Source organism: Oncorhynchus masou, chromosome 24, assembly GCF_036934945.1.
Source record: "Oncorhynchus masou masou isolate Uvic2021 chromosome 24, UVic_Omas_1.1, whole genome shotgun sequence".
NCBI lineage: Eukaryota > Metazoa > Chordata > Actinopteri > Salmoniformes > Salmonidae > Oncorhynchus > Oncorhynchus masou.
Window position 1 is genome coordinate 56,681,857 of NC_088235.1, and position 18,074 is coordinate 56,699,930.

General features: G+C 42.2%; 1 protein-coding gene across 17 annotated transcripts in view; it reads right to left on the reverse strand.

Moving 5' to 3' along the window:
- Positions 1-6,317: 6,317 nt before the first annotated feature.
- The window catches only part of LOC135512358 (baculoviral IAP repeat-containing protein 6-like), a 146,985-nt gene continuing 135,228 nt past the window's right edge, over positions 6,318-18,074 (reverse strand). For all 17 annotated transcript variants that reach the window (XM_064934336.1, XM_064934335.1, XM_064934321.1 and 14 more), the window contains 2 exons: positions 8,820-8,954; positions 6,318-7,588 (listed from right to left, as the gene is read on the reverse strand). In XM_064934336.1, coding sequence (XP_064790408.1) covers positions 7,409-7,588; positions 8,820-8,954 — 315 coding nt within the window. In that variant the 3' untranslated portion in view covers positions 6,318-7,408. The remainder of the gene's footprint in view (positions 7,589-8,819; positions 8,955-18,074) is intronic.

Sequence of the window (18,074 nt, forward strand, 5' to 3'; positions counted from 1 at the left end):
AGCTATAGTTGGGTTTAAAAAGTTTAACAGTAGGAGTCTATGATATTAATATTCAGTCAATTGCACGTGCCAAAATTTGACTACTCTGCGGTGTAGTGAGCTACTACTCCATTCTCGGCTCGTGTTAACCGTTAAAGTTAGATTCTAAGGTGTCTCCCACAAATTGACAGCTAGTTGTTGTCATGAACTAACTAACTAGTAAGTTTCAAGGAATCAGAACACGTTGCCCAAATATTTAACATTTAAACATTCCACATTCAAATTACGCTATCACACCATTGACAAAACCGACTGACAGTGGCTAACTGCGAGCAATGCATTTCTTCGTCTCCACATTATTATTTTAGTTAGCTAGCTACTCATTAGCTGAACGTATTAGCCACCAGCGTTATTTGTGACGGTAGCTACAATACTCACAAAACTGGGTAAACTACACCAAAATGTACAATTTGATTTATACTGCTTGTCGAATAAATTATTAATAATCTCACCTGCAGCGCTGAAAACATTCTGCTTCCATTCAGTTGCCTCGCCGCTTGGTTTCAGAAAACCCCGGAGCACTGGAATCTCAGCGTCCCGCAACATCCCCAAATGTGATTTGCAGCAGTCTTACAATGAAGTCAATACTGTTTCCAACCGGGATCGGCATAATTGTAAATTGACAATATATACCCTCACTGCTGTAATGTAGGTTATTTCAACTCAATGGTATACATTTGTGTATTTCAACCCATGTACTGTGAGTGACATCAGTGTGCAGCCATGACAGATAGTCATTGCATCATGGGAAACCTAATAAGGAGGGTGCTGGCATTGATACTTTTCTAATATCTCTGGTGCTGGTCGTGCAAGTGACTTTGGTGCCTGTGAAGAACAGCTGCCTCACAGGCTGATGTTTGCGCAACTGCTGCCTCACAGGCTGATGTTTAACCAACTCCGCCCATTCTTTCCCAGCCAATCAAATTAATGCTGCCTCACAAGCTGATGAGAGAGTTGTGAGGAGGAGGAGTCTACAATGTCCAGAATGGATTTCGCCATTCATTTTCTGTATTCAGGCTTCACTCAAACAGCGTTTTAAGCTTTGTTTTAATATTTACAATCTCTGCTGATTTCAGGATTGTATATCGATTTGCTCTCCTTAAATTGAAGTTTTCTGATTTATGCTTTTCATTCTCTGAATTGTGTGCTCAAACTTTTCGTCACACGCTCCTGATATCAGGACATAAAAACTACAATCTGTATCCTGAATTATCTGGGCGCACATGCGCACTATGGCTCAAACTCGTTTTCTATGGTTTTCTCTGGCTAAACTAGCTGGCTAAACTAGCTGAACTATGCTAGTTTCATCATTGCCAAACTTCATAAATACTGCACCCTCAACTTCAAAACTCCATATGGTGGGCATACAATCATTTAACTAAGAAATTCGCTGGAAATAACAATTTAACATTATTTATTGTTTTGTTGAACGGAGGATATGTATGCGGAGGATATCGTTGCTACTTAACACAGATCCAAGTTCAGTTTTGAGATCCACCGACGTCAATGGGTTAGCTGGACGTTTCTGGCTGTTCTTGGAACTGTGGGCAGCCTCTCCCCACTTGGCTCATTGGGATCTGTAGATACACTATATATACAAAAGTATGTGGACACCTCTTCAAATTAGTGGTTTTGGCTATTTCAGCCACACCCATTGCTGACAGGTTTATAGAATCGAACGCATCGCCATGCAATCTCCATAGACAAACATTGATAGTAGAATGGCCTTACTGAAGAGCTCTGTAACATCTCCACTTAGCTGATCCTGAACACTGGGGCCCCACAAGGGTGCGTACTCAGCCCCCTCCTGTACTCCCTTTTGTCAGGTAAACAACCTCTCACTCAACATCAACAAAACAAAGGAGATGATAATGGACTTCAGGAAACAGCAGAGCAATCTCCCCCCCTATCCACAGCGACGGGACAGCAGTGGAGAAGGTGGAAAGTTTCAAGTTCCTCGGCATACACAACACAGACAACCTGAAATGGTCCACCTACACAGACACTGTGGTGAAGAAGGCGCAACAGCTACAGCGCCTCTTCAACCTCAGGAGGCTGAAGAAATGTGGCTTGTCACTTAAAACCCTCACAAACTTCCACAGATGCACAATTGAGAGCATCCCGTCGGGCTGTATCACAGCCTGGTACGGTAACTGCACCACCCACAAACGCAGGGCTCTCCAGAGCGTGGTGCGGTTTGCACAACTCATCACTGGGGGCAAACTACCTGCCCTCCAGGACTCCTACAGAATCCGATGTCACAAGAAAGCCAAAAAGATCATCAAGGACAACAACCACCTGAGCCACTGTCTGGTCGCCCCTCTACCATCCAGAAGGTGAGGTCAGTCTCTCTGGGACCGAGAGACTGAAAAATAGCTTCTATCTCAAGGCCATCAGACTGTTAAACAGCCATCACTAACACAGAGAGGCTGCTTCCTACATACAGACTTGAAATCAATGGCCACTCTAATAAATGGATCACTAGTCACTTTATTAATGCCACTTTAATAATGATGTTTACATATCTTGCACTACTCATCCCAGATGTATATACTTTATTTTATACCATCTATTGCATCTCGTCTATGTCGGTTGGTCATGGCCCATCCATATATTTATATATTCTTATTCCATCCCTTTACTTAGATGTGTGTATTAGGTAGTTATTGTGGAATTGTTAAATTACTTGTTAGATATTGCTGCACTGTCGGAACTAGAAGCACAAGCATTTTGTTACACTCGCAATATCATCTGCTAACCATGTGTATGTGACCAATACGATTTGATAAGGCTAAATCAATGTCTGGGAAACCAGCCCTAAGAGTACCCTAAAAACTCAATCTAAAACTTTGGTGGCTATTGCAACCATCGATAGCCACCAGATCATCGCCAGCTGATCTCTTGTTAAACCATCAATACTAGCTAAATTAACTTGCATAGCAGTCACTTGTGCGCTTTGCACATGGGCCATGGTTATTTTCCCTTTTTTGTCTGCGATCTGGCTAGTGTAAATGTGTTAGTGAAATGTAATCTTATTTTCTATTGAGTAGAGCACAGATGCCAGATAATCACTGGTCAAAACAAAAATTATATAATGTATATGGAAGGAACTGTCCCTAGCTGAAACTGGCATCTCTGTATCTGTTTTGTGTCAAGTTTGTGTGGTTGGAAGAATATATTTTTTTTTACAGCATAACGACTCAGGTGACCACATGGGTTGTGTCGTGTCATAACGCTTTGAGCATTTGACTTAATACCTTTCAGGCAATCTGTCATCTTTCTGTAGGATCCTAGGGGTAATTGGAAGGTTCTCCTCTTTATAAAAATCAGATGGGTGATTTATCTTGATCATGCTAAGTGGCTCCCAGAGGGAGTTAGTGTTTGTGTGTGTGTGCGCAGAAGGAACGTTTCAGGTAAGAGGCATATGAGTTACAGGAATTCACTGGAAGCATGCAGGTGAGGCACTGTCTATCCCCACCAAAACCTGTAGTACTGTGCCACAAATGAGAGCAAGAGGGATTGTACTTGAAATAGGTTGATGACTCTACATTTATTGTTTGCTATTTCATGGGATGAGAACAGTCGTGATGTAGTGATGAACATGACCCCACAACATCACCACTAATGAACAATTATCATGAAAGGACTACTACAGTCATAGCCTTGACTTGTGCAGAACTTCTCACAAAATATTTCCTTGAGCAGGGCATTAAGTCACATGGACTCTTAATGAAAATGATCCCATGGCTGGCTGACCTTTTCTTCTCCACTGTCAGTGGTTTACTCCAGTGAGACTCTAGTACCGTATGCTGCTCCTGGAGATAAAGCCAGTGAGTAAGCCTACTGTTTGACATGAGACAAAAACAACATCAAAATGATTCAGAGCGCCAGCATGGCGCATTGATAGAGCTCTCGGCTGTTTTTCTCAAAGCACTGGAGGCTCTAGTCTAAGGTTTGTTTTCTCCACCACTCGTTCTCTTCTCCCCTTTCCTCCTATTTGTGCATTACATTTAAGAGAAGTGTGCTTGAGCGTGTCATGGAATTCTTCACAGGCTCTTTGGAGTGGCTTTGAGGAACAGAAGAAAGACCATGGTGAATAGGGCTGTGATTTACCTTTCCAGAGGCATGCTTCCAATTTAAAGGGCTGTCAAGGACACACCACTGTTCAACTGATGAGAGGTAATTTTCAAGATTTTCTTTCAGGGGAAACAAACAAAAGATTTGCTGTTAAAGACAACAGCTGACACCTGCAGTGCGCAGATGCTGTTTGAAGCTCAGGCTACCAAACCATACATCCAAAGCTCCAACACACATACTATTCTCACATTGATTGCCAGAGCAGTGTGAAAAGAAATTGTATTTAAAAAAATCCCCAGACACCTGTGTTTTTTACTGCTCTATAAATGTATACAAAGGAAGGTGTTCGTGCTTTGGGAGATAAGGGAGATGTTGACTTTCATTGTTGCAGTCTGAATTATGTCTGTTTGGAAGCCTATTGTAGCTTGTTCTTCTACTTTTGGAGGCCATGAAACATTACCTCATCAGTCCTGCAGGAAAGGGCTGAGCTTGGCTCTTTCAAAACAGAGTACCTTTCTTTGAAAGCAAGTCTGTGCACACTGGCAGATAGCTAGCAAGGTTTCATTGCCAAGGTTAAATGATACCAAACCACACCACCAAAAGCTGAGTGAGGCAACCATCTATAACAAACCAGGGGCTGTGTGAATAACAGAATCTACTGGTAAAATACAAAAGATGGTTTAAGTTAGAAGGAAAAATGTACAATGAAAACCAGTGCCCTAGAAACAATTGTACATTAATTAAATTATCAAAACATTTTGGAAAAGGTAATATATTGCAATAAGACAAAAACAAACTATCAAACTCACCGTTCAACATTTCAGGTGTTTCATGAGGATTGATTCCCGACAATTCATTCAAACCCTGCTGTAGGTACTCTAGCCCATAGGATTGTTACATACCATGTTGTGAAAGATTCTCCATACGGCGCTTTACACTCAATGCATTTTCCAGAAGGCATTTCTCCCTCTACTTCACTGTGAGGTTTAAAGCATAGGATGAAAATTGCAGTTGGGGGCTAAATCACAGAAGCACATCCACCGTGCTATTCTCCTTCATTCTACACCATAATCCATGTATCCAAGCTTACTGTACAGCAGTTTTGTCAGTCATTCCCAAAGGCAGAGTTCATTGTGGGAAAGGGATAGCAAGAAAGGAAAAGGTGAGTCTTCTCAGTGAGTCTCAGTGTTGCACAGTCTTCATATAGAACTGTTGAGATGTATTAATTATATTTGGTTAGGAGACACCTAGCACAACATACAGCCAGCCATGATTCACACTACATCAAGCTGGATGTTGACTTTGGTAATTACATTGTTCTGATAGTAAAATGCAAAAGCAAACATAAGCAGTGGTATAAAGTACTTAAGTAAAAATACTTTAAAGTACAAATTAGATAGGTATTTTGGGGTATCGGTACTTTACGATTTGTATTTTTGACAACTTTAACTCCACTACATTCCTAAAGAAAATGATGTACTTTTTACTCCATACATTATCCCTGACACCCAAAAGTACTTGTTACATTTTAAATGCTTAGCGGGACAGAAAAATTATCCAATTCCCCCACTTATCAAGAGAACATGCCTGGTCATCCCTACTGCCTCAGATCTGGCAGACCACTAAACACAAATGCTTCCTTTGTAAATTGTGTTGGAGTGTGCCGCTGGCTATCCGTAAATAAAAAAAACAAGAAAATCATGCCATCTGGTTAAGGAATTGGAAATGATTTAATACTTTTAATTTTGGTACTGTAGCAGATTTAAAACCAAATACTTTGACTTTTACACAAGTAGTATTTTACTTGATTTTCACTTGAGTCATTTTTTATATGAAGCTTTACTTTTACTCAAGTATGACAACTGGGTACTTTCTCCACCACTGAATATGAGCTCATCTATCTTATGGTAAGGAGGTTAGGAAGGCTCTACCCTCAGAGGACCGACAGTTGTGGAAGGCCAAACTAGCAATGGAAACAATCAGCAACCCAAAAACTACCAGCAAAGACAAAAGTATATCTAAACATGTTACTCATATACAGTAGATGGCCTGTTTCCCTGCACTGGGCCTCATCTGACTGTACATTTGCAGCTCATGCGCCTATGTGGATTGGCACCATGTTTTCCTTTATATATACTTTTAGATCAGAGATTCCAAGTGTTGTTAAAAAAATGCAGAAAGAACCATTCGCACAATCAATAAACATTTTCAAGCTCCATTTAATGTCCTACCAAAAGGAGTATGTGACTGAACCAGGATGGAGTAAAGTAGAAAGTGCTTCTTCTTTTACTGGAATCAACATAAAATAGATGAAGGGATTTTAGCCAAAAAGTGGAATGATGTGTGTAGAAATGTCAAATAATCAGTGAATAAACTTTCAAAGTATCTGGTGGTATTGATGTCAATGTAGATAAAAAGGCACATGGCAGCTTGGTATCTTGTGAGGATTATTGAACACACACAATCGCATACACATGCAGAAGCATTCGCATACATATCCCAAGCACATCTTACATACACTCATCTACACAATCAGATCAGTGTATATATACGGGCAAAGTAAAACAGGTTGCATTTATTAAACTTGCATTGAATTAGTGAGGGGCAAAAAAAAAAAAAAAAAGTGTGAATTTTTTTCAACAGCCTGTAAAAAAAGGTAAGTAATCATAGCAATTAAGAACGTCCATTTCAGCCTTTATTGAAGTTTACAGGATCCTGTAGAAATCAATGGGCAACCAGAAGATTTCTCAAATTCAGGAAAGTGTATGTGTTCTTTTCTTTTAAATAGTATCCTTAAAGAATGACCAATACATTCTTGGTTACAACTGTTCTTGCGCTAACAGTCCTTTTTTTTTTGAAATTAACATTCATTAAACATTCTCTAAAGGTATGCTAGTTCCCTTATATATTCTGTGATTCCCTCTGTCATTATGTATACATAAACAAGTTTAATAACATACCAATCAGTGGTTAATTCACAATTGAAAAAAAAAGCACAAAAAGTTTACACTTTTACAGGTAAATAAAAGAATTTGTTTGTCAACTGTTTCCTTAAGGGCATAGCATAGTTCGGAGTTTTGTCTTATTTTTGTTGGTTTGTATGCAGTTTCATTCTCATCTTGTTTTTTGTCCTATTTTTTCAGCTATTACATAATTAGATTCTTACATACAAATATTGACAAAATGGTGGCTTGTGCTTCGAAGCCTTCAAAGTCTATTTAATAACAATAGTAATAATCGTGAGGAGGAGTAGCCGTGGCTAAGGGTGGAGGGGTGCAGGGAAGGGCAGGACTCATAGCAGGCCCTCACTGCAGGGGGCGTCTTGGCTGCCACTTGGCTTCTCCGCATCCTGATTGGGCAGCTCTTTGACCATGAGGGCGGCACTCTTCTCTGAGAACTCCTCCCCGTCAGGCTCCAGGCCCTCGGGGCAGGGCAGCTTCAGCAGTTCCTCTCGTAGCTGGGCCGTGTGCCTCTGAATGGGGGAGAGGGACAGAAGACACAGGGTTACCACCACAGGGCTCAGTTCAGAGCTACTATTTGCTGTGAGGGGGGGGGGGGGCAAGTACAAACATGGGCTCTTACAAGGAAACTGATTTATACTCTACCCAACAGTTATGACAAGGCCTGTGAACTCTAAATACTCTTCCAAACCAATACAAATTTCAAGCCCTTCATTTAAAAAGATGCAAAATGCAGAAATCACTTCACCATTTCCTGGTTGCTAAAATGTTCGCCTAATTTCAGTTTGTGACAAAACAAGCAAGTGTAGTATAGAGAGTCATTGTATAATCTAAATCATAGCAAAATATATTTTCTAATAACAAAATATTGTATTTTCAGCTGTTGTACAAAGCCTAAAGTAAAAGACACAAAAACAAAACTATAAAAAAAGGAAGCGTAGAAGTAGTGCCCATAGAACATATCTACCGCTTCTTACACTTGCTTTCAATGAGAATGACAGATCAAGAACTCACATTTCTGTGTGAATTTTGTCAGGTCGCCCAAAAAGTTACATATTGTAGCTTGAAGTTTGTCCAAAATACTCTTGAGCTCACATGAATCCACTCCAGTTGCCTTCTCAGTGCCAAATCAGAGTATCTCTGTGACGAGAGCATACAGTAAACCAATGAAAAATGACCACTTCCTGCACTTTACCTTAAATGTTTTACCAAAAAATCAAAACAATGTGCACCAAAACAAACCCATCGTTTCAGAACCTGAACCTGTTTTCTGGAGCAAGAGGAAAAACCATGAAGGTAATGGGACTACACAGACCTCTGTAGCCCTGCTTTAAAAACAGCACCGAGTGCTTCCACAACACTGTGCTGCGGCCCCTCTGTCTTTTATCAGTGTGTCGGGGAGATTATTTACACTGGGTATTAATTGTGGTTATTAAAAGCCAGAGGAACAGAGTCTGGCTGCCAGTGAGCTTAGGGAAGTAGGACGCAGGTCCCTGATCTGTTCCTCCATGGCTGCCTCGACTGTCAAGAGGGGGAAGCCGGCTCGCGCATGAATCAAGCCTGTCCACCATGCATAAAACACCAGCGATGTCACTCTGCTCCTGAGCAACCAATTCAGACTTCCTTAACCAGGACTGTGTGTATAAATATAAGTGAAAGGGGGATGGGGTATTCACCTCTGTGGAGAAGGACAAAATTCTGATACAATGCGAGGTCTCCTGTAGATGAATAGTGTTTGTTTACCTTCAACGCAGCAGCGTGATGGGACATGGTGCGGCCCACTCTCTTGTCACTGCTGTACTGCTGGATGTCTGCGATCCACTCCTCACACTGCGCCATGACTTCCACCCGCTTCAGGTAGAAGTGCTTGTGGATCACCTGGGGATTACAACACAGCTCTGAGACTCAGAAACAACATGCAACACATACACCTGCAGGTCATCATTATTGAAACTCATCTCTAGTTTATAGCCATTTCGTTTTTGGAATTTTTCCTGTCTGTATGACCTGACCAGGAAAATCTCTGGGCCCTAGTTAGAATGCTTGAAATATGCTGAGAAATGTAAACGTTGCATCCATGACACTGGATAATGAAAATGACCATCATGAAAATATAATTCAAATTTTCCATTTGTTATTCCTTCAATTGATCCTAATATAATATTACTGAACTGCTGTCTTATGGCCCAGATGATGGAATAGTGAAATGAGAGCCAGCAAGTTTTGGATAAAATTTCCCATGGTTCATACTGGAAAGGACAAATGGTGAGCGCAGTGAAAATATTTATTTTTTCCGCAAAATTCTGATCAGGCCCCTCCAGGTGCCGTAACGGTCAGTGCTATCCGGGATCCCTACACTACACCACTAACCCTTACCTTAACGCTTACCATTTTAAAATGACAACTTCAATGGGGTAGGTATGTCCCAAGGATCCCGGATAGTAAGGACCTTACTCCAACTTCTCCCTACCCAATTGGTAAGTTTATGAAGCTGAAAAAGCAGGATGTTGTGAAGAAAAGCATAACCTCTGAAAGTTCTCCTCTGCAGCAGGAAGCAGCAAGAGGACTGCTTGTTTCACTGACTGGGAAGGGAGTTGGATATCTGCAGTCAGGCTGCTTTGAAGTGGAGCGTTAAACAGAAGCACCATCTCTCTACTGAAAATGTTTTAGAGGAGAAGTGCTATGTCTTCCTTGACTAAGTTCTCTAGGTTTGCACAGATCCTGAGATGCTGCATATGTATAAGAATTTTACGCCAAATGAACTGATAAGCAGAGTGATTTCTGTCATTATTTTTTTTAAATTCGGATCCCCAATAGCTGTTGAAGAACCAGCAGCTATTCTTCCTGGGATCTACACAAAACATAATGTTTTGTATTTTGTCATGTTCTAATGGACAAGAACAGCAACACAAATTTTTTTTTACATAATAAAAATGAGAAAAGAAGGCTTCTCCCAGCCACTGTTCTGGACTTGGGGACTGTGAAGAGACCCCTGATTGCGTGTCTTGTAGGGTACGTATACATGTTTGAGATATGTTTTGCCCAGTCAATTGGGTACTTTCAGCATGTCAATACTTCTTAGAAAAACCAGCAGTGATGCAGTAAATGTCTCCTCTACTCTGAACCAGGAGACTGACATGCATGTTATTGACATACGCCCTTCTGTGTACATTTGAGGGCCAGACGTGCTGCTCTGTTCTTGGCCAGCTGCAGCTTTTCTAGGTTCTTTTATCCACACCTGATCATACAACTGGGCAATAGCCAAGATGCGACAAAACCAGCTTGCAGAACTTGTTTGGTTGCATGTGATGTTAAAAAAGCAGATTCTCTCTATTACAGACAGACCTCTCCCCATCTATATAATGGAATCAACATTCTTTGACCATGTAAGTCTACAATCTAATAGTGCTGAGTGATTAACCGTAATGTCGGTTATTTTTCAGTTTTTAAACAACTAATTGACATTGGTTCAATTATTTGAATTCCATGATTTTTTCCTTCTCTATAGATAAATCCAATCAAGCCTCAACTATGCAATGTAGTAGGGAGTTAATATTCTATATTCTACATAGTTAATTACCAAGTTTTCTGCCCTAAACTACAATGACCATAATACATTGGGTGCCTACTGGTCTGGTCTGTGGTTCTTTTACACATGCTATGTCAGGTTATTGTGCAGACAGAGTGTGAGAGAAGAATGGCATCAAGAGGGATAAAAGCAGTTGCTTTGCAAGGTCTACCTGAAAATACATGATCTTAGTGATTGATAGTTGGTATTTAGCAGTCAAACATATGCCTTATTTACTTTGAAGAATGACTAAAAAGGTGATTTTGTCAGACAGCATAAGCAGCAGCTCTCTAGAGATGACTTGGAGTGAAATAATAAACTAAATCAAATTAAACAAATCTAATGTACAAAACTGAAATAAAGTTGTGTGAATAAATGGTAAATAAGTGATACGCAGTAATGGGCAGTCACTACCATCAAGGGACTTTTATTAATTGTGCCACTTCCAAGTTAATTTCCTCCCCCAGGTTAGAGTAATGTCATATTGTAGGCTTCCCTTCTCGTAGCCTATTAATGTACATGGATCAGAAGTTGATTTTATTGCTCTGTCAGTGTCAGCAGAGTAGGCTACCCTGTAATTTTTGTTGTATTAAAAAGATTATTCTGATGTCTCCAGTCATATAAAGTGTAGCAGAATTGCATGAAATGTGTCCATAACAAGGCCAAGAAGAGCATCTGATATACTGTTGCCTATAGTCTAGGTCTACTCTACTCCACTACCCGCACAGCCATGCATTCAACGGTCTTTTTTATTTTTTACAAACAGTGATTGAGTTATATTATTAGCCTAAATTATGACCATCCAATCTACACACAAGTCGGCAAATGCGATGATGCATGGAACGCTTTATTATAAAAGGTGCTTTTAAAAAAATGGTGAACTTGAAACTTGAAACTCACATGCCGCTTACGGCTAAAGAAACACAGCTAGCCAAACAGTCTGGCCGGTGAACACCTGAATTAAACGGTAACTACAGAAAAATATATAAAATCTCAGATTTTTCCCCAGACTTCGAAACTTGTTCCTCTGATGTGGTTTAAGCATTGTTGTGGACCTGGAAAGTCCAATGTTATTTTTCACAACAACAAAAAAGTGATTTGGGAGGTAAACTACTAAACTAATGTTTAATTTTTTTAATAGAAAAACCAGCTTGATATTTTTGTTGCTGTGGTATTATTTTGGTATCAAGTATTGTCAAATTCAGCAATGTAAGAACATAAGGGTTTGGCTCGTCATTATGAGGCTGGCTCTGTATGGGACACAGGCCAGGTCATTATACATTTATTTATTTTTATAATAAGACAATAGGTGCAACCAAATCATGTGCTGGTGTCACCAGTGGATAAAGTAGAACACTGAGGATTAAAATCCAATATAATGTCATATATTATATTGAAAGGCAGATCTAGGCCTGACGTTATGTGGGAGACCTCCATTTAACATAGTCATTTTGAATTGGTGAGCGTTTCTAAAAGCCTAAGCACCCAGGGGCGTTTCGTGTTGGAAGGGCAGTGCATACGTGACTTCGGTACACGCATCGATCACGGTATGGACGAAAACCCTTGTGTACATATCCAAGAGTCACTGAACATGGATCACGTGTACCCATCAGAATAGGGCGTCTTGACAAATTACCAATCCATGTGAGAGACTCTCAATACAACCAGACAAATGCCCATACGTACACACTGGCATGGTCTGTTGATTGTGTGCTCCATTTCCAGATAAATTAAGTGACCTTTTAGGTGAGCTGCTGTCCACTCATTATTCCAGAGGGCAGACATGTGCATGTTTCCATGTGCTCCACACACACAGCGGTCAAGGGTGAGTATGAATCATGCTGTGGCCATTCAAATTGATTTTTTCATCCCGTCTGCTGTATGCTCACTCAGCCCCAGGTCTGCTCCCCTGCGAGCTCAGGTCAGCTACACTGACTACAGCATCGTAAATACTCCCACTCACGTCGAGCCTCAACTTCAGCCTCCCCTCTCAGTGTTCATACCGAGTAGAGAACAGGAACCTCTGGAGGGGTGAAAATCACTACTTCAGGCAGAAGATTATGGGGTAAGTCAATAGTTGGGCTTCATTCAAGTAACGTTACCTTAAAAATGCATCCTCACTTCATTTCTTACTTGCTATTGATCACTGATCTTATGTGACTGGATTGGTGAACACTACGCATGTATTGTATTGCTTTCACCTTTCCAATCAATGAAATCTTACCAAATTAGGAGTGCATATAAGATAAGGTAATTGCTAATTTGCTGCTAATACGCACCTATCCACAATGACTTCCTGGCTAATTAGCTGTATTATATTCAGCGTCATTTAAAGTACCAAAGAAGGTATGGGTAAGACAATCTATACTGAACAAAAATAAAACGCAACATGTAGGCACCATATTTCATGAGCTGAAAAAACAATCCCAGAAACTTTCCATACGCACAAAAAGCTTATTTCGCTAAACTGTTGTGCACAAATTTGTTTACATCCCTGTTAGTGAGCATTTCACCTTTGCCAAGATAACCTGTCAGGTGCGGCATATCAAGACGCTGATTAAACAGGATGATTTACACAGATGAACCTTGTGCTGTGTACAATAAATGGCGACTTTAAAATGTGAAGTTTTGTAATACAACACAATGCCACAGATGTCTCAAGTTTTGTGGGAGCGTGCAATTGGCATGTTGACCACAACAATGTCCACCAGAGCGGTTGCCAGATAATTGAATGTTCATTTCTCTACCACAAGCCTCCTCCAACGTCATTTTAGAGAATTTGGCAGTACGTCCAGCTGGCCTCAACTGCAGACAAATTATATGTTTTTGTTCAGTATATAAGCATTAGAAGAACTAAAATCTGCTCCATAGTCAACTGCTAGGGAGGTGGTCTCAAACCTAGTCTCGAACCCCCCTCCCCATTCATTCTAGGTGAGCATCTACCAGCAGTAATTCATGTACCAGTAGGGGGGCGGGGGTGGGCACAGCAGAAGGGAACGATGGCCTCCTTTCCCAAATGGGCAAAGGCGGCACGGCAGATGGCATGGCTTGGCCTCTGGATGGAAAGACAGCTCAGGTTTATTTACGCTGACATAGGCGCAACGAGTCCAGCGATGTGTTTGTGTTCATGTCAGCATTGTCAACCATCGCCCCGGACACCGCGTCATCCTGACAGAGATGAGGAAACGCTCAGTGGCACGCTTGTGGAATCCCTCCCTGTTGCCAAAGACAAGGTCCTACTCAGTCACACAGATCCTGGTGACTAAACAGTGACATTTTAAAAGCCCCCATTCGTCACTTTTGACTGACACGCTTCCCATCTGCAGAGGCAAGCAGTCGCTGCCACAGAATTCGGCCATGGGAGGGAGATTAGGGCAATAATCAATTTCCTTCCCAGCGTAGCCATGGAAACCCCGGTGGCTGTGGCACATCGCTCCTCCACTCTTGGCTTTCCCTGCTCGGTGTGTGTGTCCAAAACCGGGCAAGCTTCCTCTCCCCATCTCTCAGTCACGAAACCCAACACAGGAGCCTTATCTCTCCTCCAGCTAGACTACAAAGCAGTATTCTCAACCAGGCTGTGCTGGGTTAGCAAGTTACACAGAGAGAGGAGAGGAGTCAACGCCCCAGCCTCGATAGGTCCCACTGGGCAGAGGTGTCTTGTTAAAACTCATCAATAATGCACCGTAATGGAGTGTGCTCAACACAATGACTCATTTCCTTGACAGGGTGTGCGAGCTGCTCTCTCTCAGTGTGCGTGTGCGCGGTCCCGCCACTGATGCATCCTCCTCTTGTTTACATGAAAAATGAACACGCAAGGAAGCTAGCTCCATCTGCTCTGGAAGGTCCATGAAACGTGAATCAATCACACTGTATAATACACCTGGTCAGGGTTGGTAGAGGTCAGGACAAGAACACACTCCTCTCTTAATGGTTTCCATAACTTACCCCTTTTCATGACCATACAGCCCCACAGTGGAAGTGTCGTAATAGCCATGAAATCAGACGGTCAAACAGGGAAATGGTTCCAATCGTTTTTCATTTTTCCCATAGGGGATTATAGAAAAATGTAAAATATGGGCTGTGTTTTATGTGGGATTACTCTCGCGGTTTTTCATGTAGGCTTACCCTGGTGTTTTGATAACCATGTAAATCTCTCTCGGACAAGATTAATTTAATCAATATATATTCCGTTTCGAAAATGATCATTAGCATCAATCAAAGTAGACATCATGCAAGACTACAAATCCCTGCACATCTCTAGCTGACACCTTTGTTATTTTTATTTAACTAGGCAAGTCAGTTAAGAACAAATTGTTATTTTCAATGGCGGCCTAGGAACAGTGGGTCACCTGCCTGTTCAGGGGCAGAATGACAATTTGTACTTTGTCAGCTCAGGGATTTGAACTTGCAACCTTCCGGTTACTAGTCCAACGCTCTAACCACTAGGCTCCCCTGCCGCACCAGGTAGTGTGTCAATTCAAACAAACTTTCAGGAGACAGTTCACAGAATTGCCAATTTATTCATTTCTAAATGTAATGAAACTAAATGTAGCTAACATTATATAGTTAATCCAGAGGTTCTTACCTTCGCCTCCATTCAGCAGTCTCGACCAGATCATGGCATTTGTAGTTCTTCATGATAGCCACATTATCATTTTATTTAAATCGAGCCGAATATATTGATAAGTCACCTTGTCCAAGAGAGATTTACGGGGGTTATGAAAACGTCACGCCAGGGTAGGCCGAAACACAGCCCTTATTTGAAGTGTTTCTAAAATCACCTATGGGAAAAAAAGAATGGTGGAGATGATTGGAACCCGTTGTTTGACCACTAGGTTTCATGGGTATTATGACTCATACTGTGGTACTCTTGCCACACAACAGTGGATAGCCCTGTGGAAATGAGCTCCATTCCTGTGTGGCCTGACAGGGGTGTCGGTCTCGCTCAGCTCCTGAGGAGAGAAAACACTCGTTTCCTGAGATTTGGAGGGGTGGGTTTTGGATGTCAACCACAGCACCGCCTCCCCTAATAACCTACTCACCCCTCGGCTCTCACACACACTGGGAACTATATTTCAGCGGCCGACCTGTTGTTCCTAATACCACCTGACAATCTCCTGCTGCATTATTCAAGGTTGCTTTTTATTCTCCATCTCAGACTATAAATAGGGCATAAAAACTTTGGAAATCTCACACATAATCCCCCGGCCACAAAAATAAATGTCTATGGAGTCACCGCTTTCACGGTTCACCTGAGATCGGAAAGAGACCACGCTGAGCTCGGGGCACCATCAAAACAGAGACGATAGTACTGTATGCGTGTGCCACGGCTATACTTCCTACAAAGGCAAAGTAAGTCAAAAATGTAACTGCAGAATCTGACAGAAAGCTATTTCTGGTACTTCATGATGTTTTCTGATCGACTGGCTTCTTTTTGTGTCAAGAAACATTAAATCAGACAATATACCTGGCCATCACAACAGATCAAAAGATTTGTGACCAAATTCGTCGTTTCCACATTTCGCCTTTGTAGGGCAGTAGAGCGCGCCAATGTTTGCGGACAGTATTTCCGTCTGTCTCCGCCATGGGCTTAGACGGGAAAAGGGCAACTCAGGAGTGCCACATGAGCCTAATTGAATTTCAGGAGGGCACTCGGGCAGTATTGTAGAGGCAAGGTCCCAAGGTCCATTTCATATTGAGCCACTGATGTCAGAACCCTGTTTTATTACAACGGCTGCTCTACCATGCTACAGCTGACCATTTTGTCCCTGGGACCCGAAAAAGAAACCGCCAGTCTTCTACACAGAGCATGGGATAATACTGGGAGCTGGTGACACGGGTTTGGCTGTGTGTCTGGAACACACACACACACACACACACACACAATGTACTTCAACGGTACCTCTACCTCAATAGATCAACTTAAACATGGAGACCAATTGTCTTGAACTACTCCCCAAACTATACATCTGATTCTTCTCTGTTAATGTGTTCTCCTGGTTTGATGCATTTCTCTAGGTAATTCCGTAAATCTATTTTTCGGGGGAGACGGGTATGGTTCTAGATCTATAAAATGGAGTAACACAGGGCCAATAGATTCTGCACTAGCCTCCATAATATTTCAGTCTGGCTTCCCTCCCGGTCTCTCTATACAAATGACAGAAAGGACATGGCAGTGCTTTCCAAAATTCCACATCCCCACTCTGTCTCCCCAGCCTGGCCAGCTAACAGGGTTAATCACCAGCGTCTGACGGCCTGCTAAATAATGTCTAGTTGAAGGAAAACATTGGTCCGGAGGCTCAGGTTGAGACCCACAGACAGACGTCCTCTTTTTTCTGATTGCAGGTAGAGAGAGACCGGAAAATACATTACTGTTTGGCAAAGCAGAGGTTGCTTGGCAGAGCAGCAAGCATCTGGGATCTTAATTTAATTCCGTGTTTTCATCCAGGACTACATTACCAGAATCCAATATTTTAATCGATGTTGGCTGTGTGCACGCGTGCATACACACACAGGTGAACAACGAAGCAAAGCCAATGCCAATGGCATTATGAAGAAGTTATTTGTTGCCGTGTCATGAAGCTCCCATGAGCTACAGTGTGACAGAGGAGATAGAAGCAACAGAGTGAGTGGAATATCGGAGGCTGACTTCTATCTGTTCGCAGTGCGAGTGATTAGATATAGCACGTTAGGAGCCAAACTGGAGAGGTGTCGATCTGTCTGTGGTCCCTTGGTTCCCGCCATCAGACAGCAGCACCCACACAGGGGAGTATGAGACGCTGACACCTGCCTCCCCAGCAAGGAGTAATTCACTAGAAACACCTCTTTCCTCTCTTTTACTGCTGCTCTCTACCTCCAAACCTCCCTCTGATTCACTCTGTCCCTCCATCTTCCCATCCCTCTACCTCCCTCTGCTTCACTCTGTCCCTCCATCTTCCCATTCCTCTCTACCTCCCTCTACTTCACTCTGTCCCTCCATCTTCCCATTCCTCTCTACCTCCCTCTGCTTCACTATGTCCCTCCATCTTCCCATCCCTCTCTACCTCCCTCTGCTTCACTCTGTCCCGCCATCTTCCCCTCCCAACGCTTCTCACTACCCCCGCCCTCTTTCTATGCACCATCTTCCCCTCCCTCCCCCTTCCCTCTAAGCAGAGTTGGTGACTGATCGCTATCTGCCACGCTATCTGCCTGCACGGCCCGTGTCAAGGACAGGAGGAAATTAAAAAACGAGCGATATGATCTACCTGGGAAATAGTAAACAGTGAATTTATTATCTGCCACGGTCCTAATATCGTCCCAAAGGAGACAATTTATTGTGCTTTATCTACCGTTTTGTGTGTGCAGAGGCTGGTTGCTACTGTAACAAGGGAGCATGGTGAGCGTAATGCTTTGTCATTACAAAGAACGATACTACAGTAGAATTGAGGGCC